General features: G+C 41.0%; 3 protein-coding genes across 3 annotated transcripts; all 3 read right to left on the bottom strand.

Moving 5' to 3' along the window:
• Positions 1–4,219: 4,219 nt before the first annotated feature.
• ndufa4a (NDUFA4 mitochondrial complex associated a) lies at positions 4,220–6,260 on the bottom strand. The gene is made up of 4 exons (XM_073493984.1): positions 6,105–6,260; positions 5,210–5,298; positions 4,936–4,996; positions 4,220–4,494 (listed from the first exon to the last, which is right to left on the bottom strand). Exons 1-4 carry the CDS (start codon positions 6,144–6,146, stop codon positions 4,438–4,440), a joined length of 249 nt encoding a protein of 82 aa, XP_073350085.1. The 5' UTR covers positions 6,147–6,260; the 3' UTR covers positions 4,220–4,437.
• Positions 6,261–7,389: 1,129 nt separating this feature from the next.
• On the bottom strand, positions 7,390–13,877 carry slc35b1 (solute carrier family 35 member B1). Its single transcript, XM_073495249.1, has 9 exons — positions 13,351–13,877; positions 12,259–12,362; positions 12,004–12,134; positions 11,861–11,891; positions 10,836–10,996; positions 10,584–10,710; positions 8,873–8,979; positions 8,523–8,676; positions 7,390–8,116 (listed from the first exon to the last, which is right to left on the bottom strand). The coding sequence occupies exons 1-9, from the start codon at positions 13,473–13,475 to the stop codon at positions 8,064–8,066; spliced, it is 993 nt and encodes a 330-aa protein (XP_073351350.1). The 5' UTR covers positions 13,476–13,877; the 3' UTR covers positions 7,390–8,063.
• A 473-nt stretch (positions 13,878–14,350) lies between these two features.
• On the bottom strand, positions 14,351–22,954 carry fam117aa (family with sequence similarity 117 member Aa). The gene is made up of 8 exons (XM_073494930.1): positions 22,430–22,954; positions 20,793–20,938; positions 18,101–18,196; positions 17,797–17,910; positions 17,090–17,206; positions 16,538–16,763; positions 16,251–16,425; positions 14,351–15,615 (listed from the first exon to the last, which is right to left on the bottom strand). Exons 1-8 carry the CDS (start codon positions 22,551–22,553, stop codon positions 15,402–15,404), a joined length of 1,212 nt encoding a protein of 403 aa, XP_073351031.1. The 5' UTR covers positions 22,554–22,954; the 3' UTR covers positions 14,351–15,401.
• Between the last annotated feature and the right edge of the window lie 366 nt (positions 22,955–23,320).

Genomic DNA, 23,320 nt, shown 5'->3' with positions numbered 1-23,320 from the left:
ATAGTATTTTGTGTACATATGGAAGTTTCATCAGAAAGTTTCAAAATGAGTAATTTCATTCTCTGGTTATGGCAAAAATATCTACTTAAATATGTTTGTTTGAAGGAATGTCAAAACTCTCTTATTATGTATGAGGATCAATTTAAATGAGATGCACTGAAATTTAATTATGCCTTCAATGTCAATTGAATTTTGCATTCAGATGCCTGCCACTGGAAAAAAAGACAGAATTTTTTTGTAATCCAGTCTAGACCACCAAATATTTGAAACCTCCAAGTGATTAAAAACAAATATAAAATCCATAAATAATGGTGCGTTCACTGGGAACTCAGAGGTCGGAATTTCCAAGATCCAAGTCAGAAGCGTCACCTGAAACTCAGAGGAAACTCAGTTACCTAGAGCTCAAAATCCAAGATGGCTGCTCCATGCATTAACAGGAAGTAATACTCCACTATATATTGTTTATCAGCCATTTTGTCTTGTTTTTGTGTCATTAAATCAGTCCTACAAACAGCATTGTACAACTTCTATCTGTGTGCATGTTGCTACCGTGCTTGTGTGCACAAAATATCACGTAATGTGTTGTTACCAACTGGCATTGCTAACATTAGCTAGCTGACAATGGCTAGAACTGGTGACATTAGCGTTGGTCTTGAAAAGTGCTGAAATGTGCCCTTAAACACTGTAAAAGATTGTATAACCAGCTGTCGTTTTTGCATTAATGTTACTTTTCGTTCATCCATCTTGGTTTTCTGACCTGTTACCAGCTCTTTTATTGGAATGTGGTCCGCTCGGATTTGGCGCAATTCTCAGGTCCAACTTCCAAGATTAATGGAACGCCCCGCATCATTTTAAAAAATAGGTAACTAATTGAATTAATTAATTTTCAGACTTTTAAAGCTGCACTTATCAATATTAGCTGGTTAGCAACTACCTAGTGAACATGGTTGAACATTTAGAAGAGAGCAAAATAGTTCCTTTGTGAGTTGGTGGAGAACAAAACAGAGCAAAAAAGAGTAAACTTCCCAGCAATCACCAGATGGCTAGAAACTTGAATCCAAAATGATACACGTTGCTCCTTGTCTGTTGGATGCATAAACAGGCAACTGTTTGCAAACACACTGAGTTTGCTTTTGTGCTTGCAGCTTGTTGCACTGTGCCTCAATTAATTCCGGCTTAAAGCAGCAAAACTAAACATAAGTTTGAACTCGGTTATATCATTTCTGTGGGGAAAAAGAGCTGCCAAAAAAAGAGAAAAAGGCTGCAGATTATTTTCTTGGCAGTGATGGTTTCATAAATAAAAAGCAAGCAAGCCAGCTAAATGTCATCTGTATTTCTGCATAATCTTCACAGCTAACCTGATAAAATACTCATAATAAAAATGTTTTAAAGATAACACGGGGCTCCAGCTGCTGCCGGCAGACTGTACTTGATCAGTGTCGCATACTCTTTAATGTACATTTCATGTTCATTTTGCATGTTGGTTATATACGATCACACAAGTATTATGAACTTTATTAATCACTCTTGCACACACTGTCACACTCACACAAGCACTATGAAGATGCTTTAGTGAGGACTTTGTTAGTATGAATGGTGCAGGACTCTCTGCACTGCCTCTTTCTAGACTGCCTGACCTTTGGCGTGACCTTTTGAAGACAATTTGCAGCAGCAATCGCCTTGTGCCTCTCCTCACATTATTTTCCCTCATTATTTTTTCAATGTTACCTTTGCAGTGTGGCAGAAAAGGGCTGGATTCAACAGAGGGGTCAGGGGTCAGGAGGGTAAAGATGCAGGTCAGATTGGCTCTACAGTTGTGTTCACCCGGTGTCCTCAGAGAATTCACCGCCATGAAGCCATTTGAACTCTGAACCCTGCAGCTGTCTGTCAAACGCTGATCCTCAGTGTTGACTGTTATCTTGATTTGTGATTAGGAAACCTCCTCATCCAGCAGTAATAGACTGGACAGTGGATACAGGCCTTCAATGTCGGGCAACAAAACAGTAAACATATAAGGACGATCCATTTTCTCTGTAAGTGCATTATAAAAACTCATTTCTCAGATATGTAAAAACAAAACACAGTCGCCCTTGTAACAGTCTACTCAAACAATTTATTCGATGTGTGGTTTATAAGATTTTTAGCCATCATGACTGTGAAATCTGTCAACTACTAGATTATAGGGATTGACAAAGAATTTTCATTCATGGTCCCCAAAGGATGAGCCCTACAGATTTTGATGATCTTCGAACATTTCCTCCATTCCTACTACATTTGACATTAGTGGTTTTAAATTAAATGTCTTGACAACGATCAGATTTCAGTTTTCATTTAACATAACATGGTATTGAACATGGTATATCCATTGAGCATAATCAGTCTCAGTTAACATTAATTAATAAATGCTAGCATGTTAACCCGCTAAATAACTGTAAGATGTTGAACATAATATACTCGTAATGTATAAGCCAACCTCCTAAACATCAGCATGTTAGCATTGTCATTCCGAATATGTTAGCATGTTGATGTTAGCATTTAGCTTACAAACCACAGAGCTGCTAGCACGGCTGTAGACTCATGCTCCCCTTAGGTACAAAATATCTAGCATCAAGCATAAATGAGCCTTAAATCTTGCTGATTTCAACAATCATGACAACAGAACATTTTCATTTTCATGTATTTTATTCTTCAGATTTAGCAGTTTGCCATTAAAAAAAGCCACTGATGCAAAACATTAAAACATTTTGTAAGGTCTATAAAGTATATAAATGCCCTGATTTGCAGAAGTCAAACACTTGTGTACTGTACAGGCCCTGGATATCAAACTTTGGGTAGTATTTACTTCCATGGCAGATGTTTATTTTTGGCAATCTTACTGTATATAAAAGTTTACCAGTTGTTAGAGATTTTAATGCACTAAATTCTAGAAACTTGAAGCTCAACTAATCACTTTTCACATTTCAAGATGGAATCATTTTGCTTGGTTAACTAAATAATACATCCTACACATAGAAAGAAAGCTAAAACCTACTGACTATCCATACCTGCATGAAATAAGGCAGAAAAAAGGGTTATTTTTTATCTGAGTGATTCATTGTTCCCGTTTTTTTTCCCCTTCCCTCTACCATTCAGCCACCAGTGATGCTGTCCAACTACACAGCATGTCACCTGCTTTTGTTCTGCTCCCATTAAACTGGAAATCACAGGTTACATCGACAAATATATAAGATCAGGGAAATAAAGGCATCTTTATGTTGTTTCGATTTTAAGAGCTATTTGAGAACTGGCACCAGATATTTGTGCTTCAGGGTGAATGCACTGGAACAAATCAAATGTTGTTCCACAATGAAGCACTGTTACATGCTGTGCCAAAAGTTAATTTTCATTTCCCCAGGTGAACAAAAAGAAACAGATACGTGTGTGGAACGCTGCAACCCTGCAGAGGGTAGCTGAAGATTCATACGTGGGCTTCTATTCAAACAATAAGGTCTCCTTGACATTTTCTGCACTGCGTTGGCTGCTCATCCTTGTCGCATTTCCCCGAGCTGCATATGGGACAGCACGACCTGTTGACATTTACAAAGTCATCTGCTTGAGAGCGATGGCATTCTATAAAGAGAAACACCTCCACATGTCCCACAAGAGTACTGTTTCCACGGCACATGAACACATTATTGCTTTAAACAAACATCATTCAACCTTTCAGAGAGAGAGTCATGTCGTCACTCTCTCTGTCTGTCTTCCCTTTAAAGTCTGAAACTACTGCATGTTCTGAAAGCTTGGAAAGTTATGCAGCAGAGGCACAAGGCAGCTGGTAGGTCTCATAAACTGAACTATGGACTGGTGAGGTTTCATCATCACAGACCCGGCTGCCACAGCTGCCACCAGAGGGAGCCCACTGCTTGAATGTGCCCAGGTTGAAGTCTGCCCCCCACATGCCGATAAGGCTCTGGATGGCAGCCAAGACTAGCACGCCACATAATTCACCAGCAGCTGGGTAAAGGCAGGACGAAGGTGAAATGAGGTGAAGGCAAAGCCCATATAGTGACAGCAAAGCATGACCTAATTGTAAACAGAGCATGGAAGGTGGTCTGGGTGGTAATGCAAATAAATGCATATAATATGCTTCAAAGTAACAATGCAAATAAAAACATGGTCCAAAAATCAAGGACATGAAGTGCAAAGGTCCCATAAATAGAAACACAACAAATGAAACAGGTTCTTTTCTCTGTATGGAGGAGAAAAGACTCCTTCACTTTATTGACAACCACTGATAATGAGAAATAAGAGACAACGTTTCAAAAAGCCAGTGGGATGCAATGAGGAAACTTAAATATGAATCATTGTGCGGGTTTAGCCTCTGCATTCCCAGGAAGTTCACGATGGGGCTGTGCGGATCAGCTCATCTTTGTACTTTTGGTCCAGCTGATATGACCTTTAGAAATCAGGGCCCTGCTTCTTCAGCTTGCTGTAGTCCATGTTAACTGCGTAAAACTAAGAATACAAGCAAATGTTAGCTCAAGAACAAACAGAAATTTCACATAAAATTATCACAACAGCATAGAGTGAGCTCGGGTGACTTAAAGTTATGTTTTCTCGGTGTGTGGCACAGAATCAATCAATGTCAAAAGCTGATTTATTAAATCTCCTCATAATAAAGTCAAATACTCTTCTCTGAATACTTTGAAATTCATTTGTCAACACAAGTGTGAGCAGGTAATGACTTTATCAGATTTGTTACTACAAGCCAGCGTTAACCAGATTATGTCATTTGATTTAATCCAACTGAAGGAATAATCCATGGCTCAGCAACAAGTCTGGCAAAGATCCATACTATGATCCCTGAATATAACCGCCTACACTCTTCAGCGTAGAAAATCAAAGCTGTAACACAGCGTGATTAATAAGATTTCTTAAGAGGTGAGAGAGGCACACCTTGTACTGATCGGTTGGGCCCAACTTGTTCCAGGGCTCTGGGTTGTTCTTGCGATCCCAGCTGCAGAAGAGAAAATAGGTACACATGAAAGATTAATCAACAGAGACTGTAACCTGACATTCATAGGCCGGTGGCAACAGATTTACTTGCGTTACAAAAAAAGCTTATTTACCCTTTTTCTCATCTCATTACATTTTGGAATAGAAGGAAAGTAAAATGGTAGACGAATGAAAGCCGCAAGAAGGTTTCCTGTGTTGTGACTGCAGTTCTTACCAGACATCAGGGTTTCTCAAGCCCAGACGAGCGAGGTACATCATGGACATGGTTGCCCCTCCGCCGATGAAGATGAAAAGGGGGATCAGCTGTAAAGTGACAGACAGGAGGGTGAGAAACCTTCAACAAACCTTCAACCTTCAAACTTATCAAGACTGATAACAACTTGTGTATACTGTAAACATACGGCTTTGCACAACTCGTCCGGGGAAACCAGCTTTAAAACTGCCCATAGTCGATCAAATGTAACTGTAATATAACATTAAACAATCCCTCTGTTCACTTTGACTCACCTTGCCCTTGCAAACTACAGCTGCCAAGCACTGAGACAGGGCCAGTTTATACCGTCTACTTGTTTATTTACCACCTGTTCAGTCACCACGTCTTGTTTGAGTTATCCTACTGAACTCAAATGACATGTTGTACAGACATAACGTGAAATATTATTAAAATCTTAAGTTCTAGTGGAAGTAAACACCTCGGGGTCCTGTGTACTGACGCTACCTAGCCAGCTAACTTGCTACCTAGTAGCATAACTTGCTATTTTCAGCACGGCGGACCCTCTTGCTTGGCTAATAACCAGTGTGGGTGCAGCCGTGTCCTGATTTGACTCCAAAGCGTCAACAGCATCAAAAGTCTTGACGCAAGCAGGACTGGGAAATATGTATTAATCCATAATACTTACAGAATGTAATAAACAGTGGCGAACATCTTTTTTTTTTTAATAGAAAGTCTCAAAGTCAGTGCGGTCAAAGTCAGAGTACTAGCTTGCGATAGCTAGCAACGCTAACTAGTTCAGCTAAGCTAAGTTAGCCTTAACAATTCACAGATGGCGTAACTTTAGAGCAGGACCTCTAACGTTAATATTTATTGATGATAACCGGGCTATACTTACAGCTGGGTGGTTTTTCAGCTGTTTGGCGACTGTGGCGAGCATTTTGGAGGCTGTGAAGGCTGCCTTATCTCAATGTGTGTAGAAATAAACGGATTACAAACAGTCGTGCCAAAAGGGAGCGCAACGTAACCTGCGAGATCTGGCGGAAGAAAGGCCGAGGATATATATATATAGGATGCTAGGATAGTGCCTGACAGACAGTGGCGAAAACACATCTTTATTTATTATTATATCTAAAATATACAGCATTTATGAGAAACTGCTTGTGATAAAAACTGAATAATTTTGTGTTGTTTCATCTATATGCTTTGTCGCCTCAACAATTATTTTCCATACAGCATTTTTACTCTGGCAAAGCAGGCGTGGTTACAAATGTTGCAAGAATCACCAGTTTTCAACCCAAAACAAAACCAATCAATACACCAATACTGATCATTATTAAGTTCACATTACGCTCTTAAAGTATGATATACAATATAATGTCTGTATTGAATCCTGTGTCACATAACACTACTTTGGCTCCATCTGATTATTACATCAAGTTATATTAACTCCACTTTGTTATATTAGTTTGATTCTCTTTAAGTGATTCAAATGCAAGCATTTAATTGAAATGACTAACAGGTCGATCAAATTAATTACTGTCAGTGGCATAATTGAGAGAGATAAAAGAAATAGGTTTGGTTTAGTGAGGAGGTGAACCGTCTGTATCACAATGTGCCAGCAGGGGGCGCTGCTCCCCCATCAGATGCAAAGGAAACACCACTAATTTCCCAAACTATTGATTACTTTTACTACTACCACTACTTTTACCTCAGGTTAAAGGAGCTGTCCCCTAAATCATAATCATTATTCCACCACTTTTACAATAGTTTTTCTCTGTTTCTCTGTAAAAACATCGGTTTTGAGGTGCCACATACTTATTGTGAATTGATTAATTCCAACTATTAAAATGTGTTTACATGTTGTTATTCGAAGCAGCCGTCACAGACATGTCTTTTTAAAGAGATCAAAACATTGTATAAGCTATATGTTGTGTTTTTTCTTCCCAAAAATACAAAAAAATTCAAAACCAATAGTCAAAATGTTTTAAGAATGACTGTTATAAGTTGTAAAACAGAAAGTTGGTAATCGACCCATTAATCTACAATAAAAATAACAAGTTGGCTGAGAGATAAGTTGCTGGTAATAATGATTTCCCCTTGTCGGCTATTATTGGCTATTTAACAGTTGTTTCCAATAAGCAGCACTGTCTGATGTCTGTGAAATAAAAAGAAAATCACCATGACATATCACAATTTCCCTTTTATGGCAAGTTATTTTCAACTTGTAGAAAATAAAAATAAAAACAATTCAATAGTAAGATTGGACATCACATACAACCGTTTGTATTTTATAAATGACATGATACTTGGCTAATTGTTTGCCAAGAAATAATCTACATGTGTGATAGTTACAGATATTCAAGCAACAATTTGTAAACCGAGACTTATTGGATGGTAAGTTCATGAGTAGAAAGCTGGAAACTTGTGTCTTCGGCCTTGTTTGGTTCAATGTCCATCCAAGGAAGGTGAGCTGGTTTCAGAAAAATAATAATTTGTCTAAATACAGTATTTTCCACTTGTGTCTTTCAGATTATCCAAACTCCTCCACAAGAGGGTTGTATCTTGTAGTCAAAAAAAAAAAAAAAAGATGTTATTGGCTCATCACAGTCCATTCAGACCTTGTTCTTGATCCCAAATAAACATGTCTTTTTAAATATATCAACAGTACACAGACGCTGGAGTTAAAAACTACAAGCTCTCTTTTAGACACAGAAAATCTCAACTGTACTTAAACAAATCATAGGCACCTACAGTATGCCCGCATAGGATGTCTTATGAAAATAAGATACTGGCTATATAGTGTTTCCATTTGATGTGCAATGTTTCTGTCTTTCTCTCGTGTGCTCCAGATGTTTTAATGTGTTGTCTTCTTGGGGGTTTTGCCAAATTTGGCATCCAGTCCGAGACCTGAAGTGAGAGAATCAAAGATGTGATTGCGGAGCAAGGGAAAGCCAATAAAAATGATAAAAATACTTAAAATATGAGCATTCAGATATCTTCTCTAACTATATGTATGTCAATGCATTATTTAATTGGTTTGCATGGGAAGCCTAAGTATTCTCCAGTTGGGCCCATTTGTTTGTTAAAACAAACACATACATTCATTTTCTCATGCAGTTGAAGGCTTATTTCATGTTTCTGCAAGCATTTTGCTAGCACTACAGCCTGTCATCAGTTTTATGGTGAAATGCTGCATTAATGAGAAAAATGTTGGATTTTTGAGTCAAGACAGGGAGGAAGAGTAAGAGAGACATGCAGACAGTGTTAATAAATCCAAAAGGAAATAGGGTGTGAAGTCAGAATGATCTCTCACCGAGGAAGACCAGGACGGTGCCAACCCACTGCATCGAACTCATGACGTTGCCAAACAGAATTACAGAGCCGAGGATGGTGAAGAACTTCCTTGTGGTGGTGACGATGGAGCAGGTCAGAGGCCCAAAGCTCACCACCGTCATAAAGATGAAGGTCTGGTAAAGGAATTCAAAAAACACATTAAGGAATGTAATGTGAATACGCACTGTCAGGATCCCCATCATCTATAAGCATTCATTCTAAAACTTTTATGGAAGAGAATGATTTCTTCTAACTGTGCAACACAACATAAACCATCAACTCAAACCAGTACAAAGGCCACATCAAGTTAAGTTATGTCAATTCACCCACCTGGCCTAAAGCACTGGTCACTCCAAACAGAAGAATATTGTAGATGATGCTCGGGTAGCGTTCAGTAAAACTAAGGAACTCCCACACCTCCCCTGTCGACAAAACAACTGAGAGCAGAGAAGATGAAAGCGTCAATAAAAAAAAAAGAAAATAGCATTAACATCATTTCAGAATAAACCAAGTAATTGAACATAATGTCACATATTTCTGCTGAGATGTGCTCAGAAAATCAGACCACAGTGTCCACAGTGTGGGCATACGGCACCACCAAGTGTTGCAGTAAGGTAACAACAATAAGATGAAGCCTAGTGTGGGGGTGTAATGGCTTTGTGGGAGTGGAAGCATAAGAATATGTTCGTGTCTTGGGAAATAGCAGCACTTCAAAGCTATCAAAGGCAGAGTTCTTATAAAGGTAACAGAAGTGTCTTTAGGTGTGTGCGGTATTGAAAAACTAAAACTGAGGACCTCTGAAGGCATTTTAATGCAGCCTGTCACTGAATTCATCACTTTTGAAAAAACAAATAAAGCATTTTCTAAATGAAATATGGCCTGTGGAAGTGAGAAGCATATTTGAAGGAGAACTGGGCATTTACAAAGAGACAGCAGGCATTGCCAATTAGTTTGTTATAGGAATGATAACAGTCTCTCAGTCCTCATACTGACTTTGACCTTTTGATCTTTATCTTACAGCCCATTAGTGGCTGGCCTTAGAAAGCCCCTCGTTATATTGCATTTGTTTTATGAGCCTTACTCTTCAGCATATTATAGCTACCTCCTCACAGAACTTTGCGGCTTTGAGGTGCAGGATTCCTTATCTATAAAGATAACACTCAATACTTCGCATGGACTGAATTAATGAGTTTTTGGCTCCAGAGAGAATAATGTTCACCTTTTCTGAAGAGAGTCTCTAACGTAGCTGTTATTGGTTTTTTATTTAGGTTTTATACTTTTGAATTCGGAATGTGAATAGCTACTGCATCACAGCAGCTATTCGTCCTGGGGTCCATGGTGTTGCAAATCCATACAACTAATAATGACACAACTTTTTAAGAATACAGCGCACTACACTAACGGCAATGATATAATTCAGCTGTTAATACTAAAGCAGTTTGATTAACTGTCGAGTGGACTAACAGCTCAAGGAAACCAGCATGCCAACAAAAGATTTAAACATGTAGTCAAAGGTCCAGTGGGTATGATTTAGGGGGCTCAAGTGGCAGAAATGGAATATAATATTCAGAATTGTGTTTTTATTAGTGTATAATTACCTGAAACTAAGAATCATTGTGTTTTTGTTACCTTAGAATGAGACTTTTATATCTACAGAGGAAGCAGGTCCTCTTCAACGCAGTCAATCATATTAAACCGCCATGTTTCTACAGTAGTCCAGAAAGGACAAACCCATTTCAGTGTTACAAAAACCCATTACTGTACTATAAAATGTATAAACTTTTGCTCACCTCAGTTTTCTCTGAGAATTATTCAGAGAAAGTTTTGCAATATGAATTGAGTGCATCAGTGTTTCTGCTTCATTCTGCTATATTTTGGCAGTACTGAACCATATCAAGGTGATTTTGCTCATTAGTGTCTCCTCTCTGGCTGCAGGTGTGCCAATCAGTGAAATGGCCCGGTAGTTTTTGGTTGGAAAACAGTGGCTGGCACTTCAATGTTCAATTAGACAAGAGTTTGGCAGAAAGCATGGTTGACTCACTTAGTCCAAGCACCAGCATGGACCACATGTTGATGTTTAGCATCATGTGGTTGGCAGTCGTCTGGAAGCGAGCCCTCATGTGATCCTGGGCCACGCCAGTCAAGCCGTCCAATGTCAGAGAGACCAGCTATGACACATCAAAACACACAACCAAGGCATGAAAAGTCACAGTAGGGAGACACAGATTGATTGTCAACATATGGCAATAAGAGGGATATAAGTGAAATGGGACATAAAGCTTTGTTAACTCACCAACAGAATCTCTCCAAACCCAAAAACATGGTCATCTGCAACAGCTGAGCTCTTGTTGGGTTTGTAGAGGAACAAAGCTACACCGCCCACAATGAGCAGCACACACAGGTACTTAGCCAGGGGGTACCTCTTCCTCAGTATTGTCACACCAAGGATCATCACTGCAACAACACAACAACAATGAGAGATGGATTTTATTCAGCCATTGATATCAGGATGGTTTCTCTTGGGTGTGAGTTAATCCTATCCTGAACAATGTGAGGCATTCATCCCTGAGAGCAGAAAATATGGAAGGTGAAAGCATGTGTGTGTGTGTGTGTGTGTGTGTGTTTCTGTACGTGTAACACGAGATAACAAAGCTACGATCAGAGTGACATAATCTTCATGTACAAACAGAACATACTGTAACCTGCCATGTATGCTCTCACTCATCAGAAAAGAGTTTGCTTGCTCAGTGTGTCCTTGATCCATTTAGGAAGATATGAGAATCTCTCTTGTTTGTCAAGTACCATATGCACATGGGTAACATACATATACACTAGGTAAATATGTACATCAGCACATTACATAAAGAGACCAGGCAGACTCGAAGATCAGTAAATATTGTCACAGGTTCTAGTCGAAGCCTTAAAGGAGTGGGCAGTGACAAATGGCATTTGTGCACATTTTCAAGAAGCCACAATTTTAGACCAGGGCTGCAATTAGGCATTATCAAACTGATTTATCTATTCATCTGACGATTGTTTTCACAATTATTCGATCATTGCAGCTCTAGACGTCTGTTTAGTACATCTGTTTGATAGAGCTGTTAAACTTATATGGTGTACTAAATATTTGTGAGAATCATGAGGTGTATTGGACTGCATCTGATTATTACTTCAGTATTTTTACTTACTCAATGGAAAATTAAGCATATTGTATTGATTTCTTTTGTACAATGATCATATGAACGTGATATGAAAATATCTCAGTGATATTTAGATCGAGGGCAGAGGGTTGACTAAAAGTAATTTTATCAGATTTACCTGGTATGGGCTTGCAGGATTTCCCCAACACCTATCACAACAAAAACAAAGCTTTAGAATCCGAAAGCACCAGCAGCAATAAAGAATCAGGAAGACTCATGTTAACCAACTTTCTTTGCTTTATCCATCAAGCACAGACTCACCTGTGTGGGGTAGTTGACATACTGCAGGGCAGAGTTACTGGACACCATGGCCCCAAGATAAGAAAGAGAACACAACCCATAGAGCCAGTTCTTGGTGTGATCCGGCTTGGAGCCCTCGAAAAACTGGATCACTGATGAGAAAGAGGAAGATTATTCTTAAACTGTTAAAATTCAAAGGCGGAGTCACAACTTCAGAAATGTATTTTGGATGCCTTTTGTAGGTTCTTGTGTCTGTTCTGTACAGCACATACTCACAGATCTTAGCAAACAGAGCACTGATGATGCACTGGATGCAGACCAACGTCCGGGCGAATCTGAACTTTTCCTTTTTGTCTCCCTGACCATAGTCACCTCGAGTGCTGTGAAATCAGAGTAAAAACACTGTTAAATACAAAAGGTCACAGTCAATGACTCTGAAACTGAAACAACAGCCTTCCTGGCAGGACCAAGGGTTAAAGGGTGGAGTGCTTTCAAGAGTCTCCAAGCTATGAAAAGACCCCTCAGAAAGGAGAGCCCATAATGCATTAAATTACAACTGACAGGGAGGGGTGGGAGAGGTGACATTTTGTTAGGGGACCAAGAATTTTTTAGGAGTAGTCCTGCTTGTTGTCAATGAACAGTAATCGCCATGAGCTCATAGGAAACAGTAAAGTCAGTATTGCTTAATAACAATATATTATGGAAGTCAAGCATTCAGTTTTGTGAAAAGGCTGCTTGGGGGGGACACCAGTTTGAAGTCATCATTTCGAAATATGATCCCAGTCCCCTCTAGTGAGTTGGGCGACAACATACCATCTGTGTCATGACTCTGTATGTGATATGCCATAGAGGCTGAGCTCAACTTGCTTTATTTACTCTGTCTAGAGAACCACAAAGGACTATTATGACTTGTTGATTTTTATAGTTGCATGTAAAATCATAGTATGAAAGATCAAGTCTGTTGCAGGCACAGAACAAAAAGCATTACCCCATGTACAAGCCGAAACTCGAGATGGAGGCCACCTGCTTTAGGGTACAGCTGCTTTGCATTTTCTAATATGAACAAAATGTCACACCAAACTCCATTCCAAAATCGTAAGATTTAATGTCAGGTTTGCCTTTCGTATCGCTAAAGGCCACGTTGCGCGAGGCTGCATAACGAATATATTGAGCACACCAGCATAATATATACTTTATTACTTATTAACCAAAGCTATGTCAATTATCATGAAGCTCGTACTGATTCTGGAAGTCTCCATGCGCAAGCCAACATTAAACCAGATCATTTTTGAATGGAGTTTGGCACAGAAGAAAAACAGGACGTGATCTGTAACATCTGTTTAACACACGCTGTTAACTGTTACTTACATTGTCTCTTGTAGTATTCCGTAGTAAAAGTAACAGACGAAGACTCCGAGGAAGCAAACCATGAACCGTATCCGCATATTGTCCCACAGAGAGGCGGGCTTCCCTGCTCCCTTTCCCGCAGCCATGCTGTCGTCCACCAGCCCAGGTATGGTAAGAGACACCGCTCCGCTCCCCGCGCCCCTCACACCGACGTCCCGCTCCAGTATCGCCGATGTCACGAGCCCGGAAATAGTGCCCGCGGTTTCACGTTAGCTTTGGTTTCTGTGGTAACGTCAAGATTTTGCTGATAATTATCGCCAAACCGTGTTTTTCCACAGCAAATGTTTATTTACCAAAGCGTGCTAATGGTGCATTGGCTTGTCTGGAGCTGCACTGTATCATGTAATTTGTTTATTTTGACTCATTCTGGTGTGTTTCCTGCCTCCCGACAGTCTGTACGTCTTCTTCAGGACAGCTGTGAAACCAGCAGCATCTGGTAGTGCAGGCTACTGTCAGGTTGGTGTTTTCATAGAGAAATTAAATCCTATAATTATCGAGGGAGAGCGGTCGCGTCAGGAAACTTTGGTTTTGTGGAAGGACCTCAGCGATGTCTACAGCCAGGCCTGGACTATTAGATTTAATTCAGTAAACTGAATATCGGACGCAAATGCTGGTGGTGTGTTTAGGTTGATCGTGTCGATCCGATGTAAAAAGAAAACGCCGCCATAAAATTAAATTATTCTCGTTGTAATTGACTTTTCTTGGCAGGATTTTTTTTCATATGGCAGTTGCAAAGCCAGCTTATCAAAAATATGAGGTCCTTCCTCGAAAATGTCGCGGGGCTTTTTGTCGTCCTAGGATGTGGATTAAATGCATTGGTCCATGTAAGGCAGTAGGGATCCCTTCCCGCCCAATCACAAAGCAGATTTGGGCGAAAAGGGCGGTGCTTGGATTTAAAAAACCGCAAATCCACGTGTCAATGGCAGCACACAACAACAAGAGAAAACCCACAGGCATTACATGTTTTTGAACATCCAGGAATTCTGTTTTTTATTATTTTTTTCACAGTAGCAACAGCCTACTTAACATTTTTGATGTTTCCACACTAAAAAATATAAACAGAGTGGACGCTCAGGTATGAGAAAACACAGGTCTGACAAATAATACCTATTTTTCATGAGCATCCACTTATTATCTTTACTATAGGGCATGTTTTTCAAGCAGTGTTGCATAGGATCATGCTGACAAGACAGTGTTTTATCCATTTGTAGAGAGGGAGTCAACCTCTTCCATTACAAACATTAACACTGTCTGGCCCGAACCACATAAAGAGGCTCAGATTGAACAAAAACACAAATTGTTTAAAAAAAAAAAAATGCAATAAAATTGCAACAGTTTGGTTAGAACAAGCCTGTATGGGCAAGTAAAGCTAGTAAAACATCCGTTCCTGCTTATAGATCACCAAAGTATAAACAGGAACACAAGTCAATTTCTTCAGTGAATACAAAAATAGTATCACCAGCCTCATTACTCGTTACAAAGATACAAAAATATATATCTTCATAGAAATGCATCTGTAGAAAAGTGGGCCATCAGAAACTACAGGCCAAACTAACAAAGTAAAGGACAGAAAGAAAGCAATGCTCAAGTTTTCTAAGTGCTTGGGTTTTTGACTCTGAACTATGAAAATGTCCCCAGCAGACTGCAGTCTTTGTCTGAATCACTGACACATAACTAAAACAATGATCAGTTTTATCAAAAAACAATGTCAATAACTCAGTCAACCATAAAACTACAGTCCTGTAATCTAATTCACAGCCCATATGAGGAAATACTAGGCCAGTTTAAGTGCTGACAAGGTAAATATCAGCTGGATCCAAGCATCCCGCTGGAGGATGTAATCAGTAAAGCAGATATTCCGGAGAGTGATGAAATGCTCACAGTCACAAAGTCTCTTATTTTGATCACAGTGATCGTAGCACGTTACAGCAGTGATGAGCCAGGTAAACACAGGTATCTGTTGGCACCCCGCAGTGCGTTTTAATCCTGAGACGCTCTGCTCGGATATCCACCTACTGCATACCCAGGTGCCTGGTGGGAGAGGCCTGACCTGGGCAGCCGGTGACTGGAGAGACTGACAGGCCGCGGAAGAGGAGGTCCATGGAGGGCAGGAGGGGCTTCAGGAGACTGACGGGGCAGAAAGCGGAGCCTCCATGGGGGGTAAAGTTGACTTTATTGGGGTCAGGGCAGGAGGGCTGAAGGAGAGGCTCATCCTGACAGGCAGAGCTGAGGGTGAAGAGATGGGGAGAATGAAATGTCAGAATATAGTGAAAAATATCATGTATTAAAAAAACTGAATTAAAGAGATAAACATGTTTCATACAGTCATATGCAATCGAGAGCGTTACCCAAATTTGAATGTTAGAAAGAAATGTTAGAAGAAAGACTAAAAAAAATAAATTTTGTCAACTGATTTGAGACTGGAGGTGTATGAGCACAATACCAGAAGATGGCTGCAATAATTATAATCAAATAATCCTGTATTTTTGATTAATCAATTAACTGATTGGACTATAATATATAAAAAATAGTATTTTCAAATGTAATATTTTGTGTAACCAACAGTTCAAAACACTCTATTCAATTAAGAATTATATAAAACAGAAAAGCAGCAAGACACACGTTTTGAAACTGGAACCGCAATGAATATTTGACATTTACTCTTGATGGAGTATTTAAACATCATTGACATTACTGCAGATTAAGAAGAAAGTTTGATCTCATCTTTATTTATAGCTTTAATGATTTGCGATGTTTGGACTTGAGGAGGGTTTCCACGGGCTCCCTAACAGCTTTTTCTGGAATGCTTACATGATTATATAATTTATTTATGACGCTTTGGTCTAAACAATGTGACTTACAACGCCTCCTCGCATACTCGTACTCGCTCGCAGCCTTCCGGTGGCTCGCGCTGGAAGGAGCAGGTTTTGCTGGGGTGAGGAGAGGAGGAGCAGGGCTGCATCAGAGGAGGATCCAGTGCAAATGAAGGGAGCGACGTCGACGGAGACGGACACAGGGTCTCACAGTCCACTGGCTCTGTGAGAAGGGCGTGATTATCCAAACTTTTATTAAAAATACCAGAAAAAATACAGAATAAAACTATATATATCTGTATCTGTTTAATACAGTTTAAAGTGACAACACTAACCTGGATGTCCCATGGGACAGGGAGACTGTGATGGAGACAAAAGAGATGGGTTCAATGGACGTGGGGAATTTGAAGGTGACAGAAGCGATGGATCTAGAGGACAAGGGGACTGAGGAGGAGAGAGGAGAGAAGGATCCAGAGGGCCGGGGGAGGGCTCACTCTGAGAGCCACTGCTGCATCTCTGGGCAGGGACAGGGGCCCTGTGGCCATCTGGGATATCCAAAAGCTGGAATATTCAGGAAACAAGTGATCAGTAGACTGTTCCAGCTGTGGTTACAACATCTTACCAAAATAAAGATTGTCATGGTGAGATGGTGTTACTACGATTGCTTACGCGCTATGCAGCTGGTTAGATATTAGGTCAAAATTTAATGACATTTAAGTTTTATGTTTAAGGACTGTAAAATACTCAAAATTTTAAAGAAATTAGGCTAGTTTAAAGCAAAAGGCAATCATACATTAAAATGTTCCGGACTTGCTGCTATTTACATTATACTAATCTTGAATTTGACTCTGCCTTCACTAGCTGTAAGCATTACTCAGTGGTCTAACCTCATGTTGATCCTCAGGTTTCTCAGAAACAAACACCTCCTCCAGCTCCAGGTTCAGGCCTTCAACGCTACGTCGCAGCCGTGGAGCTAGTCTGTTCAGCGGCATCAGGGGCATAGTCTGCACAAAGTGTCAAACACAGGCAAATGCAGTGAGAATGTGTTTGACTGTGTGCTTAAAAAGCAACCGTGTTTCTGTATTTGTGCACAAGTGTGGCAATGTGTAATTTGGAAACAGGGTGATTTATCACAAATCCTTGTCACTGTGAACGAAACAGGTTTTACGTGTCTTGTTGTATTGTCTTTGGTGCAAAGCCCTGAGCACTTTTCTGTGTTTGTTCTTTGTTTTACTGAACATCCAACAAGCTGCTGCTGGTTACTGAAAATACTTTACATATGCACATATATTCTTTAATTTTGCTTTTTTTTAATCAATATCTGATGCCTACACTCCCAATGTCTGCCTGAATATAGGCGCAGTATGATATGCCGGTTTCAAATTGTCTTTCTGTGACAGCATGTCAGTTACAGAGGAGCTTTGATGACAGCAGTTCCTAAGAAAAGCACCAGCGTCTTTTTTTATATCCCTGTTACTAAGCTCTCCCTAGTTTGCCTGTGGAAGACACTGTGACATCAGTAGTACTCATGGTAACTTTGCTCTTTGTGTCGTCACCTCACATGTCATCAAAAGACAAAAGAGCAGTGGGCTACCCGAGTGATGCCTGCTGCATGACCTGCCGGCAGGGGGTGGTGGGGGAGCTCGTATCCTGCCGAGGGAGGGGCGTGGCGGGAGCGCTTCTGCAACTGGTGCCTCAGCTTGGCCACCTGAGGGCAGAGTGGAGATGAAAAATGAATCAGGAGCCACCATATTTCATTCTAAAAAAAGCGAGAGGTTACTCACTTTTTCCCTCAGGGGCAGTTAATGTTTAATGCCATCAGTGGGAGGGTGTGAGAAAGAGTGAGAAACAGAACAACTGATTAATGAACTGCTATAGTGATGAACTGAATAACTTGCCTCCCTCAGGTGCTCTGCACTGCCCCACGAAGCCGAGCGCTTATGTCCGCTGCCACTTCTCCTTCCTCGGGTCTCCTCGGCCCAGGAACTTGGAGTCTTCCAAAAACAAATTATAACAGTGAGGTGAATAAAGACTCCAGTGTTTGTCTATCAAACCTTTGGCCGCTGTGGAAGAAAATAGCCTTTTTTGGCTGAAGTTCAGGCTGACCTTTTGGAGGGCTCTTACATTTTCTGTTAAACCCAGTGAACTCCAATCAACACAACAACTTGAGAGTACAACTCAGAAGTGGAGCCCCACAGCTGTCTTGCACACCTGCCCCACAACAGCTGTACGGAAGAAGGCTACGAGAAAACCACTCTGAGCTGCAAAACAGCCCCACTTCCACACACGCATAAGAAAACATCCAAACCACATCATTGTAAAGACTATAAATACAGTGCAAGCATCAGCATTCAACACCTCAGTGCACTTACACACACACACACACACACACACACACACACACACACACACACACAGTAACCCTGTTATTCACAAAGTCACGTACTGTAGAGGAAAAACAACGAAGACAAACAGGGAGACTTTTTTGTGCACTTCTTCTTTTGTCAGTCACAACTCCATAATGTCCTACTTCCACTCATGACCGTACCGATTTCTTCACATTGACTCTCGATCTTCTACCAGGGGGAGTCTGGTTGACCGCTCCCGGCTGCTGTTTGGGAGCTGACGACTGGCAGTTCATCATCACCAAGCTGAGCTGACCCGCAGGATCAGATAAGTTCTGGTGCCTCCGCAAGTCAACTGCTTCACACACTTACAATCTGATCCACTCACTGGTGTCCATGCCATTCATGAGGCAGCTAACGTTACACACTGTCACCTAGCTCTCACTGCCCGCAGTGGGGCTATGTCATGGTTTTCTGTCCCAAAAATACAACCCGTTCTTTAGGTATCTGCCTCACGACTCAGAGAGATCCTACTGGCGCCATGAATGCCGGCAGGAAAACCCTGACACCATCTTCTGCCCTCAACTTGTACGCGGTCCATTGCCTGGCTAAATAAGTCACAACGCAGTATGACTCTGTGATACAGTGACATCGGTGTAGAGTTACAGCTCCCAACCCCCCATCCAATCATCCAAAACATGAACAGGGGGATCATGGGACACAAACCTATAAAAAGACTCAAAGGTAGCAGACTATGTGGTCTGGTATGGCTGGTGTTTCCAGCTTGGGCGTCTCATTCACGCACATTTAATTCCTGTTTGCGATGTGGCCACAATAATAGGAACAGGGCTGCACCTAATGATTATTTTTTATTATTTATTAATTTCTCAATATACAGTAGAAGAGTGAAGAGGTCTGTATAAAAATTTAATGTTTCACAATTGTCCTATGATTTCTATTTTTTTATTTTTATGATGAACAGGGATTGTTAATTTAATTATACGAACTACTAAAGGGATCTGACTAAACTAAACTGCCGATGACTTTGTTTTGATTGACTAACTGATTGATTAACTATTTCAGCATTTAAAAAGGAAACTTTTATTACAATCTACTAAAAAAAAAAAAGTTACACATTTCTTGTTCGGACTGTTGATTTTTGTGGTCAGAGTTAGTGTTGCTTTGGGATTTCATGGTACCATGAAGTTGTTTTAACATTGATTGATTTACTGCTTTATCATAAAATCAACACACCAAAAAGCACAAACAATTATTTATTTGTTTTTGTTGCTGCATGCTGTGCAAACAACTGACCTAATATTGTTTTGTCTGCGACCAACTGTTGCACACATCTGAAGAATTACAACATAATTAAAGAAGGTGAATTACATTTTTAGTTGTTATTCTGTGAACAATTGTTTTTTGGAAATGTTTCACATAATTAAGTATTTATTAATAGGTATATTGTGTTTATATGCATTACTATAAGTGACATGCTTTATGTTTGATAAATAGTGATGTCTTATATCAACTGATCATGTTATAATCTCAATAAATAAATCCACAGCAGTCAATTCCGTTGCAGATTTGCAGGGAGCTGCACTAATAGGCCTTATGAAGAATAAAGGAGCAGCGAACAATCAGTTATAGCATCTGAAATGATGCAGAGGAACTCTGGCAGAAGGAGCTGCTGGGTGGGGTGGCGGCGGTGGGCATGTGTGTGTGTGTGGTTTGAGGAGAGTGCTGGGGGATGGGGTGTCTGTATAATGAGGTCAGGAGGGGTCTGTTCCTCACAATGGAGGCAAAGGGGGTTCGCTCGGGTTTAAACTGTGTCAGGAGCAAAGACGAAGCTGCGGAGCTTGGCGATGTTAGTCGGGGCTTTGTGCACTAGTTAGGAGCAGATACAGTCGAGGGGGGAGCGAGGGGAAAAACAGAAGAGTTTTAAGAAGAACAAAAACGACTATTTCCAGTTGGCTGCCTTCTACCCGCAGCGTCGAACTGGAACCACCAGACACCTGCAGAGACAACATCTGATATCTTGTCCTCTATAGAAGTCCTTATACATGAGAAGCAGAGAAGAGGAGCATTCGATCTCCTTTCTTTCTGCACGAAGCAACAGGTTTTATGGGAAAACTGTTCTAATGCTGGCTCAGGCATAACTTTCATTCATCCTGCCCTGGTTTTCTTTGATTACAGTAATTACACCAACAAATTCAACAGTGTAATGATATACGTTAATATTCACCTGCGTGGCTTTGTCGTTGACACAGGTAACAGCCGTGCTCTCTGCCTCTTTGGGCCACTGTCCCTGCAGATATGGTCCAACGATGGCATCCAGAGAAAGAGTTCGGCGGATGGTGGGCCTCGGCGGGCGAGCAGACGTCTTGTCAGCTTTTGGAAACAGAGATAAAACACATTACCTCAGTTGTGCAAGCCTTACCTCAGTAGTTGTCAAAACAATGTCTGTCTAGCAGAAACTCGTGCCTGTGTGATCATGTTTAGTAACTCTGTGTGTGACATTCATGTGTAGAGAAACTCCCTTTAAGGAGGCTAAACAGTGTTTTAACATCAGTGGTAGTTGTTCACAAAATTGCTCCCAGGCTTCCTCCTCAGAGTTGTGTGTGTGTGTGTGTGTGTGTGTGTGTGTGTGTGTGTGTGTGTGTGTGTGTGTGTGTGTGTGTGTGTGTGCATGTTGGCAGCTCTTTGTAATCTCTGGCAGGTGTGGACCATGCCTTTGACCTGGAGCAAAGCCATCCAGCTACACAACACGGGCAACCACAGGATACAAGTATACCGAACACAAACTCACACACACACACACATTATGCTGTTGTTACAGGGTAAACAGGATGTATAAATAAACAACACTACATACAGATGTGACTTTCATGGGATAGAGTTAAAGAACAACACAAACAAAGACGCCTTAAAAGCTGCTGCTGTGTTAGCATGAAGCATGCAGCAGAAATCCCTCAGGTCAGAGTGCAAAGGGGCGACTGAGAGTCCAAATAACATTATGAGAAACAGTGTTGTGTTTCAGGGTTAGCTGCCTGCATTGTTGACTTGCTCATAGCATGTTGGAATTGTACTTTTTTCGAGTCGGTTAAGTCAAACTGAGGCAGTTTGTTTCCTGAAGTAGCATGAGAAGCACGGCTTTCATAAATAAACACTGTCATCAGATCAAGCCTGGTTCTTTAAATCAAACTGTGGTTGTACTTTTTTTGAATTAAGTTCAATGTGTAATAATTTGCTCTTAATAAGAGCAAATGTTAAACAGATGTATTCAAAAATTCCTTCTTTGGTGATGACCTAGGACTGATGTTAAGGGCTGTAACCAACTATAATTATCTGCATCACTGATTAATCTGCTGATTATTTTCTCTATTAACAAATTAGTTGTTTTGTCTATAAAGTTTCCATCACATCGGGCCATCACAGCTGCTCAGAGCTCCAGTTTTTAGTTAAACCATCGGTCCAAAACCTCTAAATATTGAATTTAAGGCAGAAAAAGGCAGCAAATCATCTTACTGGAAAGGCTGGAACACACAAATGTTTGGCCTTTTTCTTAACAAAAGATTAATCGGTTCTCAAAATAGTTGCTGATTCATTTTCTGTCTGCCCTACTCTCTTTTGTGATACAATAAAGAGAAAGAAGTGATAGAAAGTATAATTAGTTGCACTTTTGAACACCCATCATCCATCATTGGAAACATGCTTTATAAGTCAGATAATGAAAATAAACTTTTCAGCTCTGGACCACATGGAAGTGAATGCAGATCACCCCCTCCTCCTCCTTGTGTGTGTGTGTGTGTGTGTGTGTGTGTGTGTGTGTGTGTGTGTGTGTGTGTGTGTGTGTGTGTGTGTGCGCGCGTGTGTATTTACCCGTCTTGACCTCTCTGCAGAGGAGGGCTGAGCCCCTCTGGAGCTGGTATGGGACTGTGGCTCTGAGGGGCTGCAGGCTGGGGTTGCTGCACCCCCGAGGTGCTGCTCCACTTCTGCCCGACATCCCCCACTCACTCCGCTTATGAAAACACACACACACACGCACGCACGCACGCACTTACACACACACACACACACACACACACACGGCTCAGCTTTTCCTCTTCGCGTCGTTCTCTGCAACTCTTTCTGCCCACATTCAGTCCATCCACAGCGGTGATCCCCGGCTCTGATCGGGCCTCCTGTTGGGCACCCAGCTTTCTTTTGTGATGATGACCATGATTTTAGTTGCGTCTTCACAGCTTCACCCTCGGTGTTGAAGAAAAAGTGTGGACGAGCTGAGTGAGCTCGCACAGATCAACGCATCTCATGAAATTACGCACTCCGTCATGCTGCGGTGTGGAGGGGGAGACCGCGCACCGCTGCTTGTTCACGCTTTTCTGCAAAGTGACAACACAACAGCACAACCTGTGCAACTATCTCGTGTAGTATATCATTCCAAGAGAGGGCGATCTGGTTGGCTGCTGCAGAATACTACTGAGCACCCATTGGTTATCGCATCCATCTGTCTCCTGAAGGGAAACCCCTCCCAAAACTTAAAGCTCCCATCCACTTTGTTGAGATTTTTTGCCCCCACTGTGCAGAGCATATCCCCCTCCTCCTCCTTTCAAGCCCACGTCCAGACCCCGGGGTCTATTCACACTGGATATGTGCGTGTGGTCTCTTAAGTGTGGTTCAAGGACCCCTAAGGTCACTACAGAGGGGCCAAACTTCCCCTTTAATATCTTTTGATGTGGTATTCAGAGAAAAATGGTCTCTTTCCTCAAAGTG

The sequence above is a fragment of the Pagrus major genome, chromosome 23 (assembly GCF_040436345.1).
Source record: "Pagrus major chromosome 23, Pma_NU_1.0".
NCBI lineage: Eukaryota > Metazoa > Chordata > Actinopteri > Spariformes > Sparidae > Pagrus > Pagrus major.
Note: the sequence above shows the minus strand (reverse complement) of the source record. Positions and strands in the feature narration are given on the sequence as shown.

Coding starts and splice junctions, on each gene's coding strand:
- ndufa4a (XM_073493984.1), bottom strand. CDS start 6,146: ATGCTCGCCACAGTCGCCAAACAGCTGAAAAACCACCCAGCT. Junction 4,997..5,209: donor TTGAGAAACCCTGATGTCTG/GTAAGAACTGCA, acceptor TCTCTTCTGCAG/CTGGGATCGCAAGAACAACC. Junction 4,495..4,935: donor GCCCAACCGATCAGTACAAG/GTGTGCCTCTCT, acceptor TTGTATTCTTAG/TTTTACGCAGTTAACATGGA.
- slc35b1 (XM_073495249.1), bottom strand. CDS start 13,475: ATGGCTGCGGGAAAGGGAGCAGGGAAGCCCGCCTCTCTGTGGGACAAT. Junction 12,363..13,350: donor GGAATACTACAAGAGACAAT/GTAAGTAACAGT, acceptor CTGATTTCACAG/CACTCGAGGTGACTATGGTC. Junction 11,892..12,003: donor ATGTCAACTACCCCACACAG/GTGAGTCTGTGC, acceptor TTGTTGTGATAG/GTGTTGGGGAAATCCTGCAA.
- fam117aa (XM_073494930.1), bottom strand. CDS start 22,553: ATGTCGGGCAGAAGTGGAGCAGCACCTCGGGGGTGCAGCAACCCCAGC. Junction 16,764..17,089: donor AACCTGAGGATCAACATGAG/GTTAGACCACTG, acceptor TGAATATTCCAG/CTTTTGGATATCCCAGATGG. Junction 15,616..16,250: donor CGAGTATGCGAGGAGGCGTT/GTAAGTCACATT, acceptor CTTCACCCTCAG/CTCTGCCTGTCAGGATGAGC.